The sequence below is a fragment of the Lepisosteus oculatus genome, chromosome 4 (genome assembly GCF_040954835.1).
Source record: "Lepisosteus oculatus isolate fLepOcu1 chromosome 4, fLepOcu1.hap2, whole genome shotgun sequence".
In the NCBI taxonomy this organism is placed as follows: Eukaryota; Metazoa; Chordata; class Actinopteri; order Semionotiformes; family Lepisosteidae; genus Lepisosteus; species Lepisosteus oculatus.
In genome coordinates this window covers 4384490-4402235 of record NC_090699.1, presented here as the reverse complement: position 1 = coordinate 4402235, position 17746 = coordinate 4384490, and the positions used below count along the sequence as shown (strand labels likewise).

Here is a 17746-nt window from a genome sequence, read left to right as displayed (position 1 = left end):
GTCCTGCAATGGGGGCATGACTCCCGGTTTGCAGGCCATCCCGGGTGCAGACGCACTCTGGACCTACTCACCAGGGATTTCTGGTGGCCTTCCATGCGATCAGATGCTGCAGAGTACATCCGAGCTTGCCCGGTCTGTGCCAGGATCAAGACTCCGCGTGCCAAGAAGACCGGTCTCCTTCACCCTCTTCCGATCCCACACCGCCCTTGGTCCCACATAGCTGTGGACTTCATTACGGACCTTCCTAGCAGTCAAGGTCATACGGTAATCTTGGTGATATCTGATCGTTTTTCCAAGGCAGCCCATTTTGTCCCCCTCCCAGCATTGCCCACAGCCCAGGAAATGGCGTCACTGTTTGTGCAACAGGTCGTTAGGATACATGGGTTGCCCGACGATGTGGTCTCAGACAGGGGACCTCAATTTGTCTCGGCCTTTTGGAAGGCGTTCTGCCAAGCTTTAGGGACCCATGTATCTCTGACTTCGGGTTATCATCCTGAGGCCAATGGTCAGGTGGAACGGACCAACCAAAGCCTCCTTACCTTTTTGAGAGCCTTCACCTCCAACTAGCAGGATGACTGGTCATCGCTAATTCCCTGGGCAGAGTATGCCCATAATTCTCTTACCTCCTCCTCCACAGGTCTCTCTCCCTTCCTCTGCTCACTAGGTTATCAACCCACTCTCATTCCTGTCATCCCTCCGGACACGGCTGTGCCGTCGGTGCGTCAATATATTTCCAAGCTGCGCAGGACCTGGAGAATGGTGAGGACAGCTCTCACCAAGTCAACCCAGCGCCAGGCCAAATTCGCAAACCGACACCGCAGACCAGCCCCCCGTTTTCGCAGAGGACAATTTGTTTGGCTATCAACAAGGAACCTACCTCTACACCTGTCTTCCAAGAAGCTCGGGCCTAGGTATATCGGCCCCTTCAGGATACTCTCCCGGATCACCCCAGTTACCTTCCGTCTTGCACTTCCCCCCACCTTTAAAATCCACCCGTCTTTCCACGTCTCCCTCCTGAAACCCTTCTACTGCTCATCTCTTGCGGCTCCCGCCACCCCCGCGTCGCATTCTGGGGCACCAGGCATATACAGTCCACAAGATCCTCGACTCTAGATGGAACCGCGGTACCCTTCAGTATCTGGTTGACTGGGAGGGTTATGGCCCTGAAGAAAGATCGTGGGTTCCGGAGAAGGATATTTTGGACCCTACGCTAATCGGACACTTCCACAGGGACTATCCCGATCGGCCGTCTCGGGCGTCGGGAGCCGCCCGTGAAGGGGGGGGTACTGTCACGACCACCAGGCAGTCAAGACCAACTCGTAAGCGAGCTAATCAGCACCAGCAGCGGGTGATTATTAACAAACGCCGCCGCATGAGTTAAACCACCTGCGCATACTCACCGTGCGGTGCGCACTGCTATTTATACCATCTTCACCTGCTCCCCGCTGCTCGGTATTGAGTCTACTCCTTGAGAGCTCTACCTGGCGTTTTTCCCCATATCTCGTTTATTCTGGATTTTGGATTCCCCTTCTGCCTTTTCGACTTTGCACCTCGCCTCTCGCCTTGGACTGTTTGCTACCGGAGATCTTCCTGGATTACTATTTGCCTTACGCCTTTTGACCACGACCTTGCCTCTCGTTTTGATTTGTTCGCCTGCCTCATCTATTACCCGTGCCTGCGTCTGCACAGGATCCTTGTATCTTCCCACCAGGGATTCCTAACAGAGAGGGTGAGCGAGAGAGCACAGCCTGGACAGACAGGCATTGTGTATCTAAGGAAATAGCAGTATAACCTTGTTCATGAACAAAGAGTGGCATGTTACATTATTAATTTGGGTGTCTCCTCTTGCCAGAAAGCTCTAAATTGCATTTTGAGTGCGGTTTTTGACTTTTTTTAAATTGCAACCCATAAATAAAGCTGATACTGTTTAGACTTTTAATTATTTTAAACTGTATTACAGCAGCACAATGCACAATGCAACGTAAATTGCAAAAATGCACTTGGAATCTGTCCAAGACCTACTTTGTCAGGCATTTTCTTTTACTCTAACGGACATAAAAACTCCCTTGCTTTTAACAGAGCGTTTCATAATTTCTAAATACGAAAATTATTTGAACTGCGACACTTATCATTCAACCAGAGCTCGAAATATCACAAGGATCCTCAAGAGCACAGCAAAGACTGTATTAAAAGTATACAAGTGACAAACTAGTATACTTTAGATCTTTTTTCTGAACCGGGGAAAATCTGATCATGTTTCTCTTTAACAATAATAAAAAACATTATTTTACATATCACCTTTATGTGATATCACCTTAAGGTCAGCACATACAAGGGTTAATTGCACAATGGACCGTGCAAAGAAATTTAAAATAGTCTTCTTTAGGTGTGAGGGCAGGAGTGGATCGCAGCAGGCATAATCAGCAAATTAGGAAAACAAAGAACAGGAGAGGTCAGACATGTATCCAGAGAGCGAGTGATAAGAAAAAGGAACAGCTGTTACACCCAGGTTTTACGCTCTCTCTCTGCTGAATGAATAAAAGCATTTGATTAAAAAAGCGTTTGCATTTGTCTGGGTATTTACTTTGTAATCTGTGGTTTACATCTACTGTATTGCTTTGAGATGCCACTTTTAAAGGTGATATGTAAAATAAAGTTTTTTTATTATTGTTATAGAGAAACATGATCAGATTTTCCCTGGTTCAGAAAAAAAGATCTGAAGTGCTTACACCTAACTTTCTTAATTAGATGTATTTAAAACAGTGAACTACTGTAGGTGTAACATAACATTCAGAAATACAATCGAGAATAGTTTTGTGGTGTATAGATGAAACGTTCCTAAAACGTATAACGTAACAAAATTAAATACGATTAAAATATGTAATCTTTCCACTTGTACTGTATGTCATCGGAAAATACAAGAAGTTTCTGCTTTGTGTAAGGATGGTATCAAAAAGTAATCTAAGTGGTGAGAAAGCTGTGCTCAATGATAATTAAGGGACTTAAAAGTAAAAGGAGATGCTTCATATTGCTTGACTAATTTTAAAAACTAAGTTATAAATGCAGACGCTCTCTCTTAATATCTAATATCTTTTAGATTTTTATAGAGAAAAAGAGGCTGTACAGTATGCATTACAATATAAAAATTTACTGTCAACCTTTAAATCAACAATGATGATCTGTCAAAGCGCAATGAAACCTATTACTCGATTCTTATGGACTCCTGGTCCCGCCAGGGATTAAAAAAACATGGAATTGTGTATCTAAAGAAATAACAGTATACAGTAACTATGTTCATGCACAAACACTAGCATGTTACATTATTAATTTGGGGGTCTCCTCTTGCCAGAAAGCGCTAAATTGCATTTTGCCTCAACACTCCATACTCAACAACGATAATTCACAAACTGCCAGAATATGTAACTCCACATTCCCAAATAGACCTCATTTCCATAGCCCCGCCCCTTATGCAAACCCAGCATCCCTCCCCTGTTCTCTCTCTCTGCTGGCGTTTGTAATCGTTTTTATTTTTAAATAAATTTTAGCAAAGTCATGTATTTTAAAAATCTTAAGATTTCTTTATTTATGTCTTTATTTAGTGGTTTCATTAGTGACAAAGGCTAAACTTTCTTGGAAAAATGTATTTTATGTAAACCATGTTTGCTATTAATTAATTTAGGGCTAGAATATGTTCATTGTCTTCCAATGAAAGACGGGTTCCTTTCGCCGTAGTCGAGTTGACATTAGAAGCTTGCCACGCCCGGACTGTTACACCAACGCATTAGCATGTTAAAGCGATTTCATTGAGGAGCCTAGCTTTCTTAACTAGTAAGTACTGTACTTCCTTGGTTTTGGAGGGGGGAGGTGTCTTTTGCTGGAAATCTCACCCTCTTCTACTTCTACGAAAATAGCTGTGAAACCGGTTTAATTCGTCACAGCCAGCACTCCCGCTGGCCGCCCACGTGTTATGCTCTTTGTTAATGTCTAAGCCGGACACATCATTATATCTCATTTTGTATTTCTTTAAAAAAAATCGTTTGCCCAGCCTAACAGTATTGTTGTTATTGTCTTTATCCTGTAAAGCGCTTTGAGGAGCCAGCTTTAAAGGCACCATATACGATAAAGTTCATTATTATTACTATTGTTAATTTGTTGGACAGAGAGGTGAACGTTAATACGCAGAAGACAAAGATAGCGATTTACGTTGCATTGTGCATTGTGCTGCTGTAATACAGTTTAAAATAATTAAAAGTCTAAACAGTATCAGCTTTATTTATGGGTTTTAAATAAAGGTGATTTAAACGCGATTTAAATCAATATAAATGTTTATATTGTAACGCCTAGGTGACTATTCATTGTTATTAAAATGACTTAAATTCGATCATGTTGTGATATTTAGAAATGTCAATTTGTTTGGTGCGAGTTTTATTTAATCTCTGAGCCAGGGAAACGTTTTATTTTTTCAAAGAAATGTTTGTTAAAAAAAAAGTAATGGCTCCAGCAGGATTCAAACACAGAGCGTGTGACGTCGGAGTTAGGAACCTAACCCACAGCACCACCAGCAAGGTCATGTATAGAGTGCTGAAAAAGCCCTACAGAAACATTATCAACAGACAATGTACAGCGTGTACTATTCTTGTGTTGCGGTATATGAATATAATTATATCGTTATTAATTTCTTAGATACGCGATTCCATATTTTATTCCCTTTTAATCAAATTCTAAAAGTATGCTTGTTGACTCTGGTATCACGTTAGTTAAAGACTTCGATGCTTAAAATGTTTAGGGAGAAATGGAATACTGGTGTGTATGTTTTCTTTAAAGGACCGAGACCAGCCATATACTGTATGTTTATGTTCCAAAATTAATATCGTTTATGGCCTTCACACGCGTTGCAGTATGCTCCTATTCTTTTTATGCTCAGGTACTAAGATTTCCCTTCAGTGGTAAAATTCCATATAAATATTCAATACTTAAACGGGCACAGTAAAGACATTAAATATACATATACATACTGTATACAGTACAGTTTGCATACGGTAATATGTTTATGTTCCTAAATCAATCTCTTTTATGAGCATGTGAAAGGCATGGTGAATCGATTCTCAAAAATTACTGTACTTTGCATGATTGGAAACAAATGCGTGATTGCGAAATGCTGTGGTGTTACTTTTACAAAGACGGTCAATGAAAAAAAGAATGTGGACCAGGGCAATACTTTGAGTTTACACTTACAGCTTGTCCAAGGTCATTCATTATTAATACTATTAGTAATATCTTCGTTAAAGACTTTGATGGCGACAGCTCAAACATGAGAGGTTGAGCTTTATTAGCTCCACCTTGCGGAAATTCCGGATACTATTATTTTATTTGCGGTACTATAGGAGAATTTATGGTAACTCGCGGTAGACTGCATAAAGCGCACCGCAAAATAATGCGGTATCGCCCACTTGTTTTGAATGGCTGCATCTGTAAGCTTTTGCAGATGTATTAGATTCTGTCATTTTTAGTTGCAGCTTTTGATCTGACCGACTCAGTTTTGCGAAACAATTACCGAGCAGTGCACCTTGCCATCCAGGCTCCAGAGAGTTTCCGTCAAAAAATATTTCAGATAGGAGCAAAGAATCACTCGTCCTAAAGCTGACCTGGACACCAAAATCCAGCGCTGACTGTGAAACTGGTCTAAGTGGTGTGTGAATGTTAACACTAAACCATGCTGGGGTGTCAACTGAGCCGCAATCAATATCCGCAATAGACTTCCGGGACTCAGATTCTGACATGTTCCCCCAACCAAAAAGAAAGAGTGTAAAACAATCCTAATCGTTGATAAAAGCTCTTGGAAATGAAATAATGTGTACCTTATCTCTTATGTACCTGTGCCTGCACAGTCAGAGGGGTTCTGTTTCCCACTCTAAATATTACATTGACTACAGTTCCTCTGCTGAGTTTATTGCATTGAGCTGCACTTTTACTGCTGTGCCTGAACACTGATGTGGTGCTGCTTCTCACTGAAATTATTACAGTGAGCTGCAGTACCCCCACTGTGTCTGAACAGTAAGAGGGACACAGTGTCTCTGAATTTGTCCCATTGCTGTTATAATGAAGTGGCTGTTGTAGCTCCAGGTGCTTTTCGCACATGAAGGAGAAAACCACGCATCTTTCCACTTGTAATGTCATTAGACAGAACAAGAAGTTTCTGCTTTGACTAAGGATGGTATCAAAAAGTAGTCTAAGTGGTGAGAAAGCTGTGCTTAATGATAATTAAGTGACTTAAAAGTAAAAAGAGATGGTTCATGTTGCTTGATTAATTTAAAAAACTAAGTTATAAATGCAGACGCGATCGCTGCCATAAGCGCTCCAGGCAGTAGAACGTTCGTTCTGTACTGCTGCGCTCCGCGCCTCCTCCCTCTCTCGGTGCCGCACCCCTCTCTGACGGAGCGCAGTGGGCGGTACGCTATTTTCAGAGCCTCTGATTGGGAAAAAAAGACCTGCTGATCAGTTGCTGATCAGAAATCCTTTCTGACATCTAAAATCAGTTTCGATCAAGGTCTCTAAAACGAACAAGAAAAAGAGGATTTTCGGAGGGCAATTACGCTGTGTTTATATAGAATAAGTGATTTATGAGCAATCTAATTTCTTGTTCGTTTAAAACAGTGAAATGTCAGCTGCAAAAGATCGCACCAGAAACAGCACTCTCTCTGCCTGTCATAGACGTTCAGGAAAGGCTGAATGAAGTCATGTCAAGTACAATAATTCGGAGATCAATTATAACAGTTGTAGGACAGTATATAAGGAGGATAAGGATTTTGAAGTTGACTCAAAATCTGATAGGTAACCGGTGCAAGGACTTGAAAACAGGTGTAATGCATCCCTGATAGGATTCTCGCTGTCATATTCTGAACATATTGAAGATTGCTCAGTGTTCATTTAATTTCCCCAGTGAACAGGATGTGCATTTATTAATTCTAGAAAAAAAAGCCTTTCTTGATTTCTCTAGTTCTTAGTTTCTCTAGTTCCCTTTAAAATAAACTATTTTCCACAAAGCAGAGTATTACATGGACAGTATTTACACATGATATTTGTGATTTAAAGAAATGAACACAAGCAGCTTTTGGAGATTTAAGTGTTGGCTGAGTTATTGCAGGATAAAAAACTAGAGATGTTGGTAAGAAGATAATTTTGGGATAGCTGAGGAATACACTGATAACAAGAACACTTCCTAATGAGGTTAGGCATACTTTTGATGAAGATGATGAAGTTAACAGACTGTATGTTTACATAGATACTGAAATGAGGATTGTATTTTAGATTTTGTGTAGTTGCTAGCATTGAACTGTGTGTTGGATGCACATGAATTGAAGGAATGGGCAAACATAGCTGATGCGGATCCACAGAGCCAGCATATTAAAATGTTTATAATTAGAGGCAATTTGTTTAAATAACTAGGTATGGATACTGCTGTGCAAGAGAGGTGGAAAGGCTGTTTCCTTAAGCCAGCACTATAAAATATTTTATTCTCAGTGAGATGCTGCACTTTCATAGTGGGTTTCTAACACTGTGTATAGTTCCATCCACACAGTGCCTTTACTTCCATCCATTTCTAATCTCTTTATCCAGTACAGAGGATTTGGAGCCTATCCCAGTAAGCGACGGACACAAGGCAGAATACACCCTGGACATAGCGCCAGTCCATCACAGGACAGACAGACACAAACACACACACACCAGGGCCAGGTTTCCCATAAACCAATTAACTTACCAGTATGTTTTGGAGTGCGAGAGGGACTCATATCACACATATGGAGAAAAACCATGTAACCCAGAGAGAACATGCAAACCCCACACACACAGGATGGCAGGAATTGAACCTAGGACCCCAGTGCTGCAAGATAGCAATGCTAACCACTTTGCCACCATTATAAATGGATGGATATCTTGGTTATCTTTCTAGTTCACAGGTTTGCATGCAAAATTTAATTTTGAAAGCCACTGAGACATCAGGTACTACTGTTGTATTTATGAAAAAGAAACAAAACAAAAAGCATACTAACAACTGTGCCATCCTACTCTTTAGTTAATACAATTTATTATTTATAAACAGTTAACATTGTTAGCAAAATATTTTGAATTATATTTAACCCTATTTTTTCTTTAGTTTTGTATTTAACTTATAATATGATAGTCAGATTTAATGTAAATTTGAACAATGAAAATATATTTTTACAAGATGCGGGGGAAAGTGCAACAACTTATTACAGTGCTAAATTCAATATTATTGATTACTAATAGTTTATGCTAACACCTAACTTTCTTAATTAGATGTATTTAAAACAGTGAACTAAGTGTAACATACCATTCAGAAATACAATCGAGAATAGTTTTGTGGTGTTTGTATGGATGAAACGTTTCTAAAATGTATAACGTAACAAAATTAAAGACGATTAAAATCTGTTATCTTTCCACTTGTAATGTCATTAGACAGAACAAGAAGTTTCTGCTTTATCTAAGGATGGTATCAAAAAGTAGTCTAAGTGGTGAGAAAGCTGTGCTTAATGATAATTAAGTGACTTAAAAGTAAAAAGAGATGGTTCATATTGCTTGATTAATTTTAAAAACTAAGTTATAAATGCAGACGCGATCGCTGCCATAAGCACTCCAGGCAGTAGAACGTTCGTTCTGTACTGCTGAGCTCCGCTCCTCCTCCCTCTCTCAGTGCCGCGCCCCTCTCTGACGGAGCGCAGTGGGCGGTACGCTATTTTCAGAGCCTCTGATTGGGAAAAAAAGACCTGCTGATCAGTTTCACACACCAGGAAGAGAAAAGAATGGGATTTTTTCTCTTCGAAACGTGTGTTGTCTGTATGAAATTCGTGTATTTTAAATGTTTAATTAAGAAGTAAAAACCTTACAGCGTACACAAAGATTCTGAGCTGATCACGTGGAAGAAAAATCACCCATTTTTCGCGCATAAAAAGTGTTTTTTAACTCTCGAAACCTGTTTTTATATGTTTTAAAGTCGTGCAATGTCTAAGTTAAGCAGGAACACATCATTATATCTCATTATTTATTTATTTTTTTAAAAATTTTAAAATCGTTTGCCCAGCCTAATAGAATTCTGGCTGTGGAATTCTGGACACACTGAGGTTTGCTCAGTGTGGGTTTAGAAACCCCAGTGAGTGGAGTGTTACAGTTGTCAATATGAGAGAAGACGTTGACCAGCTTTCCAGCTATTGTGAGTGACAACACAGGACACAGTTGGGCAATGTTTTTTTTTATTATACTTTGAGCAGCCTAGTGAGCTCCATATTTAAACCCCATAAAAGCCACACATTCGGCGCTGCTACCCAGGTGAGCGCCCTTACCTATACAGTACGAATCCCAGTCACAGTCAGCGCTGCTATCCAGGTGTGAGCCCTAACCAATACAGTACGTGTCCCAGTCACAGTCAGCTAGTGACATGACCCAGGCTCGACCCCAGGATCGGAGAGATTAGCCCTGTGCTTGTTGTGAACACTCATACAATATAAAGACTGTAAGATGTAACACTGTCAGCAACTCCAGCTTCTCAGTTTTTAGCACTGTTATAAATAACTTCATATCTCAGCTTCAAAATACACAAGACAAAGTCATTTTTAAATCAACCGGAAATAATTTATTTGATTATCAAAACTACATGCTCTACATTCCTAAACATCTCCCATTATCCAAATCATCAATATTTTGTTGAAAGAGCTTAGAAATAATGATTGGAACAAAGCTTAATAATATGGAAAAACAAGCAAATATTAGATTTTTATATGGATAGAGTTATAATGAGAAATAAAGACATTTTTAGAAATATGATATCTGAACAAAGCATGCAAGTTTGTCTATTATATATACTGTGGAAAAAGCACAGAAATCCCATGCTGTTTCATTCTACAGCTCAGAGAATAGTGACAGTGAACTCATTATCCCATCCATCCCACAGACATTATTGACAAATTAAATACAACCTCCTTCAACATGATTTTTACACCTTTAATACACCTTTGTAACATACCCAACCCACATAAAAACTATCCCAGAAAGCATAAATATTTTAAATTTCACAATATAATGAAGCAGTACAGAGAAAATATATTTTTATTGTATCACAGACTAAGCTGAAACCCCAAAACCTGCTCATCAAATACCAGATCACTGGGAACTAGTCACTCCCATGTGAAAATTAATTTACTAACCCTTCACCAATTAATAAACTAATTAATCCTACTGTGTCAATTACCAAAAGACCGAGTCTTAAGACCGATCTCTAGTTGAAGGTCAGCTGTAATATCATCATCAAATTCTTGACCTGGTTTTTCACAATCTTGTAATTGAAATATTAAAACAAGAACAACTTTATAAGCCTGGTTAATTACAGCTTTCCTACTTACTTTAAAAATTTCTATAATCTAACAAAATCACTTATTCAACTGGAGATGTTCTTATTTCATTGACTCTCTCTACTGCAGAACTGAAATCTACAAACTCATTACCTCTCAGTTTTATTGTGTCATTTTCACATGCTGTCAGAGTATTTCTCAACCTCTCGGGGGTAAAACACAATGTTTGACCTGGTCTTAAATGAAAGACAAATACCACATGATCCCAAACATAATATTCATGATCTATCATTTGCGAATCACAAAATGTGTTTTCACTAGATTCCTTCAGCTCATGTCTGTGGGTCTCACTCATCGCTTCTGGGCGCCAGATCACAAGTCCTTCTTTAACAGCACAAACACCATGGGCATTATCATCAAGCAGAGGGAACTCATCAAACTTGTGCACCTCTGGGCTATGCACAACCACAGAGTAGACAATCTCCTGCTTGTACAGGATAGTTTCATACACCCTCAGGACAGGCTCCGTCCCACCACAGACCTGACGTCTGTACTCATGAAGAAGTTCCTGGAGGGGAAAAGTAAATCTGAAGTTCCCATACCGAGATTTCTTCTCAAAGGCAGGAGATGTGGTGAACAGGTGCAGGAAAGGTTTTTGCTGTGCAGCCTGGGCTTCAGTTCTCTGAGGGAAACAGGAGTTGAGAAATCGCTGCTCAGCTGCAACAATGTCATCGCTGTCAATGTCAAGACTCCAATACAGGAGCCCAGATGTGTTGTTTTGGGGTTTAAATCCACAGTCCTGAATAATTCCTTTTAGCCCACTAATCCCTGTCACATGGCTCAGTTTAGAGATGTGGAATTCAACAGGTGCAGGGAACTGAGGGATGTTTGATTTGTCGATGTATTGATTTGATTCAATCGTCTTCAATTCATCTATTTTCAGATGTGCTTTCTGAAGACATTTTTCTGAGTACCCCCGTTCATTGGTGCGGTGCTGCATTTTCTCTGCTATTATTTTCTCTCTGGAAGGGGGAGATTCTGTGAAGAATTCTTCTCACCTGTCAAGCCAGATAATTAGTTAACTTGTTAAGACAAAAAGAACTGATGATAAATGCAGTTGGGCAGTTACAAAACATGAGAAATCTAACACTCCTTACAGCAGGCCATCTAAATGAAAATTTGAACTTTTCAATTTTAGATCTTAAACTATGTAGTTTTTAACATATATTTTCAGACATAATACCTGGGAACTCCAGTTTTTGTGCTCCATGCCTGTATGTAGGAAATCCTTCTGCTCCTTGATGCAGCCTGCGAGCACAGCTGCCTCTGCACTTCTTACTCCTGGACTCCCACCTCTAGTCTGTGTCTGACCCTTACTCTACCAGTCCCTAAGGCCTGTACTAACACACTGCAACATGAACAAAATGAACATCCACTAACACAGTCCAGGAGTCTTCATTCTAGACCTTTTCATGCTGTAAAGCAACAGAGACAGTAAGTAAAAACACCTAATTATCTGCATCCATGCACACTATTAATAGCACATAAAATCCTTGCCGCTCCTGCCCTGAAAGTTCATCCCTCAGTGCCTGAGCACAAACCCAGGTCTTCGGTTTCACGCAACAGGGAACTTGCCAGCTGAGCTAAAAGAGACCTCCCTCAGCCCAGGCGCCTGAGATTATACACAGGAGCATATTCGTTACACACAGCACTGCTAGACCCTTTACCAGTTATCTAATATTTAACTAATACCCACTGTGATGGTGTCTGAGTATTGTAGAGCTGGTGTAGTTGCAGCCCTACAGCAGTTACAGACTGCTCCACAGCTGGCCTGCTGCACGTCTCTCACCTCAACTCTCACCATGGAGAACAGTAACCACCCTTGAAAAACAGAAGACTGGAGGGAAACAGTACTTCCAACTCCCCCCTGGGAGGTGTCTTCTCACTGCAGAATTCCTGCTCTGCTCAGGCTACAGTTATTTCTGCTTTGCTTTTCAAACAGGAGAGCAGACAACTGCAAGCAGAGCAGCAGCAGCCTCAGCCAGTGTGATTCAGCTGGGGGAGTTTCCATCACTGCTGGGGCATGAGGGCTGCTTCTCCCCTCCTGCTCACCCATACCTCTCTCACTGTAGAGGCTCAGGCCGAGGAGCATCAGCAAGAGCCACACCTGGACCCTGATTCTGTACTGATCGGCCAGAGCTTTCTTAACACAAATTTCTCGGATTTACAAACACAGCCTGGCTGAAAAGGAGTTTCACTCCACGCAGGAATATAACAATAATCTGACCTCATCCTCCGAGGTCACCAGAGATCACTAGGAGCACCACACCAGCCTGGGGCTGAAGCTCAGTTGATACTGGAAGACTCTGATCACTGCCTCATGGCCCATGACCCTCATGACTTCCTTTCCCTGGCAATTCTCAGAAATCTGAAGAAGTCACAGGTCAATCCGAGCCAGACAGTTTCCCTACAAGACTCACAAGACCCCAAAGGTATAAACCCAGAGACCTTTTTGCAGCCTGTTTTAGGACATAAAGCAACACAGAGACTCAATGTACAAAAATGACATCCAATCACTGCTTTCAGCATGCCCACTATTTAATAGAAAACCAAATAAATTTACACCCAAGTGAAAATCTGCATTCCAATGCTCGTTACCAATTGACAAATTTTATTTTTCTAAATAGGCTATCATAAGTATCACCCAAAGCAAGGCCCAATCTGATCTGTTATTGGCTTTATGTTGTTTATTTGTTTCGTACGTATTTAATTGTATGAGCTCACCAGACCAAATTCCACTTTAGATGACACTAAATTCCAATGAGTTGGCACAGCAATAAAGTACTAGTGAACTTGTTCTGCTGCTTCTCCTGGTTTGTCCTGTATGAATGCGTCTGTGATAGCAATAATATTATGTCAATAAAGTATTGAACTTAAACTTGATGTGGCTGAACAGCACTCACAGTGTTGTTTATGAATCACACTGGTGATTCAGAAATGAATCAGAAATCTTTTGCTCACAGTTTCACTGCTTTTCCCAGCTTGTCCAGGATGAGAGTGTCTGTGACGGGCGCAGCAGGGTGTGGCTGTTCTGTACTCCAGTCCTGGGCAGGACTGGGCCTGCAGCTGTCACACAGTGCCAGCTGAGGTTTAGGGTCTGTACTGCAGTAATTTTAAGAACGATTATGATTTCTGAGTGGCTTACACTCGAAGGTTGCTGTTGTCGCATCCTTGTCCATGTTTGTGTTTGACTTGTACTTGAGCTTCTGTACTTGAACTTCAGTCTAAATTGAAAAACCTTGGGGTGTTCGTTCGACCCAGATGTGCAGTATATTGTCAAAAACTTTTTTTTTCACCTCAGAAATATCGCTAGACTACACCCTATGCTATCACTAACTTGGCTGAAAAGCTAAATCAACACATTTGTGTTCTAACTAATTGACTACTGTAATACTCTACTCACTGCAGTACAGTATGCAGTATATAAATATCAAGCAAACACGTCTCTGATCAGATTGAAAGAACTCACTCTGAGTCAAGGACTGTGTCTGTATCTGTGTTCCCAGTGGCCAGTGACAAGTGCAGAGTCTCTCCAGCCATTTCCAGGGGAGAGGATATGAGGGAGGAGCCCAGGGATTGTGTCTCTGTGTTTCAATAACCTTGTGATTAACAGGACATGGCAAATGGGCAGGATGTCACAGGGAGTGAATCACACTTGGTTTACACTTGAAGGGTGCTGCTCTGTAGCAGCTGATGTCACATCCTTGTCTATGTTTGTGTTTGTCATAAAACAAATTTACTCCTGAGGAACATAAACTTGAATTGGATTGAAATTCCAATTCCCAGTATCATCAATTAAAGTGAAATTTAAAAGAAAAACTGATCCTTGTACCACAGTGCACAAACTAGAACATCATCAATAATGTTTTCCCAAATATCACTGGCATTCTTTGAGACTTAAACTAATCTGTTTAACAAAAAAGTTAAAAACATGATTTAAAACAAAGTTAAAAACATGACAAGCACTTTTCTTTTCCCTAACGCAAACGTGCACATAATTTGTATATGATAATTAAGGGCCCATAACTATGAAGGATCCTTGTAAGTGGTCAGAATGGACAGAGGAAAGTGGAATTAGGAAAAATAAGTTTCCTGAAGATGAGATGACAGGGATTTATAAACTAAAGTTTATTATTATTATAATAAGTGCAAAGTCTCTTCAGCTGTTTCTAGGAGAGAAGATGTGAGAGAAGAGCCCAGGAATTGTGTCTCTTATTATGTATCACTGTAAGTCCAGCAATGTTCACTCACACACTGCTGGATCTGACTGATCTCACTGTCACTCCAGCACACAGCAGCTTCAGTCCTGACCTGACTGTTCACTCACACACTGCTGGACCTGACTGATCTCACTGTCACTCCAGCACACAGCAGCTTCAGTCCTGACCTGACTGTTCACTCACACACTGCTGGAGCTGATCTCACAGTAACAAAAATTAAAGAACAAGTAAAGGTTTATTCTATGATGAACTGAGAAAAAGAAACACAATGTTTTGGCTGTGGAGCCTTCTTCAGGTTTTTATTAAATACTGACTTGATCTCTCCCTCTCAAAAGCAAGTTATACTGAATGAAACCTACAAGGTTTAGAAATATATTAAGTTCTTATACAACTGGACTCTAACACAGCACACAGTCACCTGAGTTATACTGACAGAATGTTCACACGGTTAAATACAGACTGGAGTGTTTTTTTGTTGAGAGATAGTTTTCAGAGAGAGGGAGACGCCCTTAACACCAGGAAACACAAAAGTAAAAGAAAAACCTTCAGTAGGAGCTGCGAAAATTACTGTTTACCTGTCAGAATCGATACAGTGAAAATTCAGGGAAAACTAGATTTTATAAACATATTAACCACCTTCAGATACACATTAATAATTAATCTGTCATGTGAATAGCTGTACTATCTGACTGCTACAGGACAACGCCTAACCTGTTACACTGTGCTGTTACCTGGTATAAAAATGATAGGATACTTACAGGCTGGATACTCTGAAAATTGTGGTCTGAGCTCAGTTTCTATTGCTCAGGAAGAAGTATATGATTGTCTGAGGTCTCTTTATAATCAGATTTGAAAAGCAACCTGCTGCCTTTACTTCCGACACCCTCTTTATCGCAGAAATGGACTATTTTAACTTTCACTTCCTGCTGTAACACAGAGAGACAGGAGAGGATTCTGGGAAACTGGGCAGTGGCTTCAGGGTGTGTTGTTGTGATCATGCAGCTGGAGCACAGATCAGTGTTCAAGAACGCAGGAGCTCTGGGACTTTCCTGTGAAACAGGTATATCAAGCTGAAGCCCAGCTCCTCTTGTCCACAGGCTGCAGGATGTGGCTCTTCTCTCTCTTAAAGGAGAAGTTCAGCTCCTGATTGCCTGCCTGTGAGGAAATGAGATCCTGAGTGAGGGAAAGGAGCTGTCAGGATAAGATGTGTGTAGAATTAGCCTCCTCCTGACTAAGTAAGACCTCCTGGGAGAAAAGAGATTTGTCCAGAGTCCAGTCTGGAAGGAGAGTATGTGAGAGCTCCAGTAGAGGCTCCAGTAGAGAGATCTTGTCTCTAGTGATGATGAGGCAGGTTTACAGGCCTGTGGGCTCTGCAAGTGAGGGGTGCTTGAGAACAGAAGGGGCTCACAGGTGCTGGACAGGGGGGCTGTGTGCTGGTTCCTTTGCAGCCAAGCAGGGTGGAGGCAGCATCATGCTATGTTCCAGTCTGCTAACTACTTAAAAGCAGCACAAGCTCAGACTACACTGCGTGGGTTAAGAAAAGAAAAGAGATTTTCCTTGAGTGGCCCAGTCAAAGCCCTGACTTGAATCCGATTGGGAATCTCTGGAAATACTTGGACAGTGCTGTTCATGAGTGATCCTCAAGCAGCTTGAGACACCTTGAGCAAATTCAACAGGAATAATGGACATAAATGACACCAAGCTGGTGTGCACAGTTAGTAGAGACCTTCCCAAAAAGACTTGCTGCAGTAATTACTGCCTAAATGCTCCCCCCATACACTGAGCTCACATGTCTCAATACTGAGCCAACATGTGTCACTTCATTTTTATTCTTTAGATTTTGACTACTATTAATTGTACAGTATCTTATCTCAGACTTAGAAGTCCTCAGTTTGAGTGTTTTGGTTTTAAATACAATATGATGTTTAAAAAGTGTGTGTATGCCGTCAGTGTGTATTTCAGAATATGGGACACCATAGGGAGGGTCTGAACACAGCAGTGAGACACACCACTCAGAATGCGCAGTATTTATTTATAATACAGTGAAAGTTGTGTGGTGTGTTATTGTGTGTAATTCATTGGCCAAAGAAGATCGATAGGTGGTATTTGTGATGCATTGGATGTTCATGAAATTATTGCTTCATTTAATCTCTCTCCTACTAAAGACTAAAGAGAACTGTTGGTAACTGGGTATAGAAATAACAGGAGCATAACGTCTCTGAACATCATAAATGTTAAAATATAAATATATTATACATACTGTATATGACCGGTATTGGTAGCTAAGCAGCTACAGTAAGTGGTTGCTTAGTGTGTGTACTGTAGTTTTAAAACTTGAACAAAAATGTGCCTCAAGCGTGAACCACATGAAGTCATATCCACAGACATAGTGAACTGAATATACTGTATATCTGGCTACGTGAAAGAAAACAAAGCAATGGTCTCTCCTGGATTTTAACAAATATGTCAAAATGTTTCCAAAATATTCTCAAGTGATATTTTTAGCTGCTTAGCTATGTAGCGGCAATGCTTGTTAATAAGACAGAATTAAGCGTTGGTATGCTCCTAAAGGAGGCCCATCACACCCTCCATCTCTGTGGTGCAGCCACAGAGAAAGAATTCATGCAAGCTGATTTAAGATGTTTTCTTTTGATAAGAAACAAGCTCCCAGACGGGGATGCAATTAGCTATGCCTGGCTATCATGATCAATGGTCATCCATTGGCGCCTATCTGTCTAGGGAGTGCCGAATGGACATCTGGACTGCATTCCTAAGTGTCAAGAGTAAGTGACTTATATCTCACCTTGACCAACCAATCAGGGACTGGCAGGGCGTGGTAATACCACGTGGGTCTCCAATGCCCGCCAAACTCTCAACCAATCAGCACACATCTGAGTCTTGGTCAAAAAGGGAGCGCAAGCTCAGATCGGGGCTCTCCTTGGCCATTTTCACGCATCCTCAGAGACATTCACGTGACAACTGCTGTTGTCTGCAAAGGGACTTGGACTTTGTTCTAAGCGCGAGGCCGAGGATCCCGTACGTACTCAGAATTCTACCAACGTGAACGCTCCGCTTGATCAACGGCAGCCTACAGTTGGACCC

The 17746-nt window shown here is 40.9% G+C and overlaps 3 protein-coding genes across 6 annotated transcripts in view; 1 reads left to right on the top strand and 2 right to left on the bottom strand.

The window, feature by feature from the left end:
- Positions 1-17746, bottom strand: part of LOC107075989 (butyrophilin subfamily 1 member A1-like) — a 179330-nt gene that overhangs the window by 59048 nt on the left and 102536 nt on the right. The gene's annotated exons all lie outside the window — the stretch shown is intronic.
- The window catches only part of LOC138238068 (butyrophilin subfamily 2 member A2-like), a 168947-nt gene that overhangs the window by 142420 nt on the left and 8781 nt on the right, over positions 1-17746 (top strand). The gene's annotated exons all lie outside the window — the stretch shown is intronic.
- On the bottom strand, positions 9627-15622 carry LOC138238281 (uncharacterized). Of its 2 annotated transcripts, none has more exons than XM_069188419.1 (2): positions 15403-15622; positions 9627-11422 (listed from the first exon to the last, which is right to left on the bottom strand). In XM_069188419.1, the coding sequence occupies exon 2, from the start codon at positions 11362-11364 to the stop codon at positions 10447-10449; it is 918 nt and encodes a 305-aa protein (XP_069044520.1). In that variant the 5' UTR covers positions 11365-11422; positions 15403-15622; the 3' UTR covers positions 9627-10446. The 2 variants fall into 2 exon arrangements, with proteins under 2 accessions (XP_069044520.1, XP_069044521.1); XM_069188420.1 differs by lacking the exon at positions 15403-15622 and adding an exon at positions 11608-12566.

What these genes read in the sequence shown, in the direction of transcription:
- LOC138238281 (XM_069188419.1), bottom strand. Translation starts at nt 11,364, where the DNA reads ATGCAGCACCGCACCAATGAACGGGGGTACTCAGAAAAATGTCTTCAG.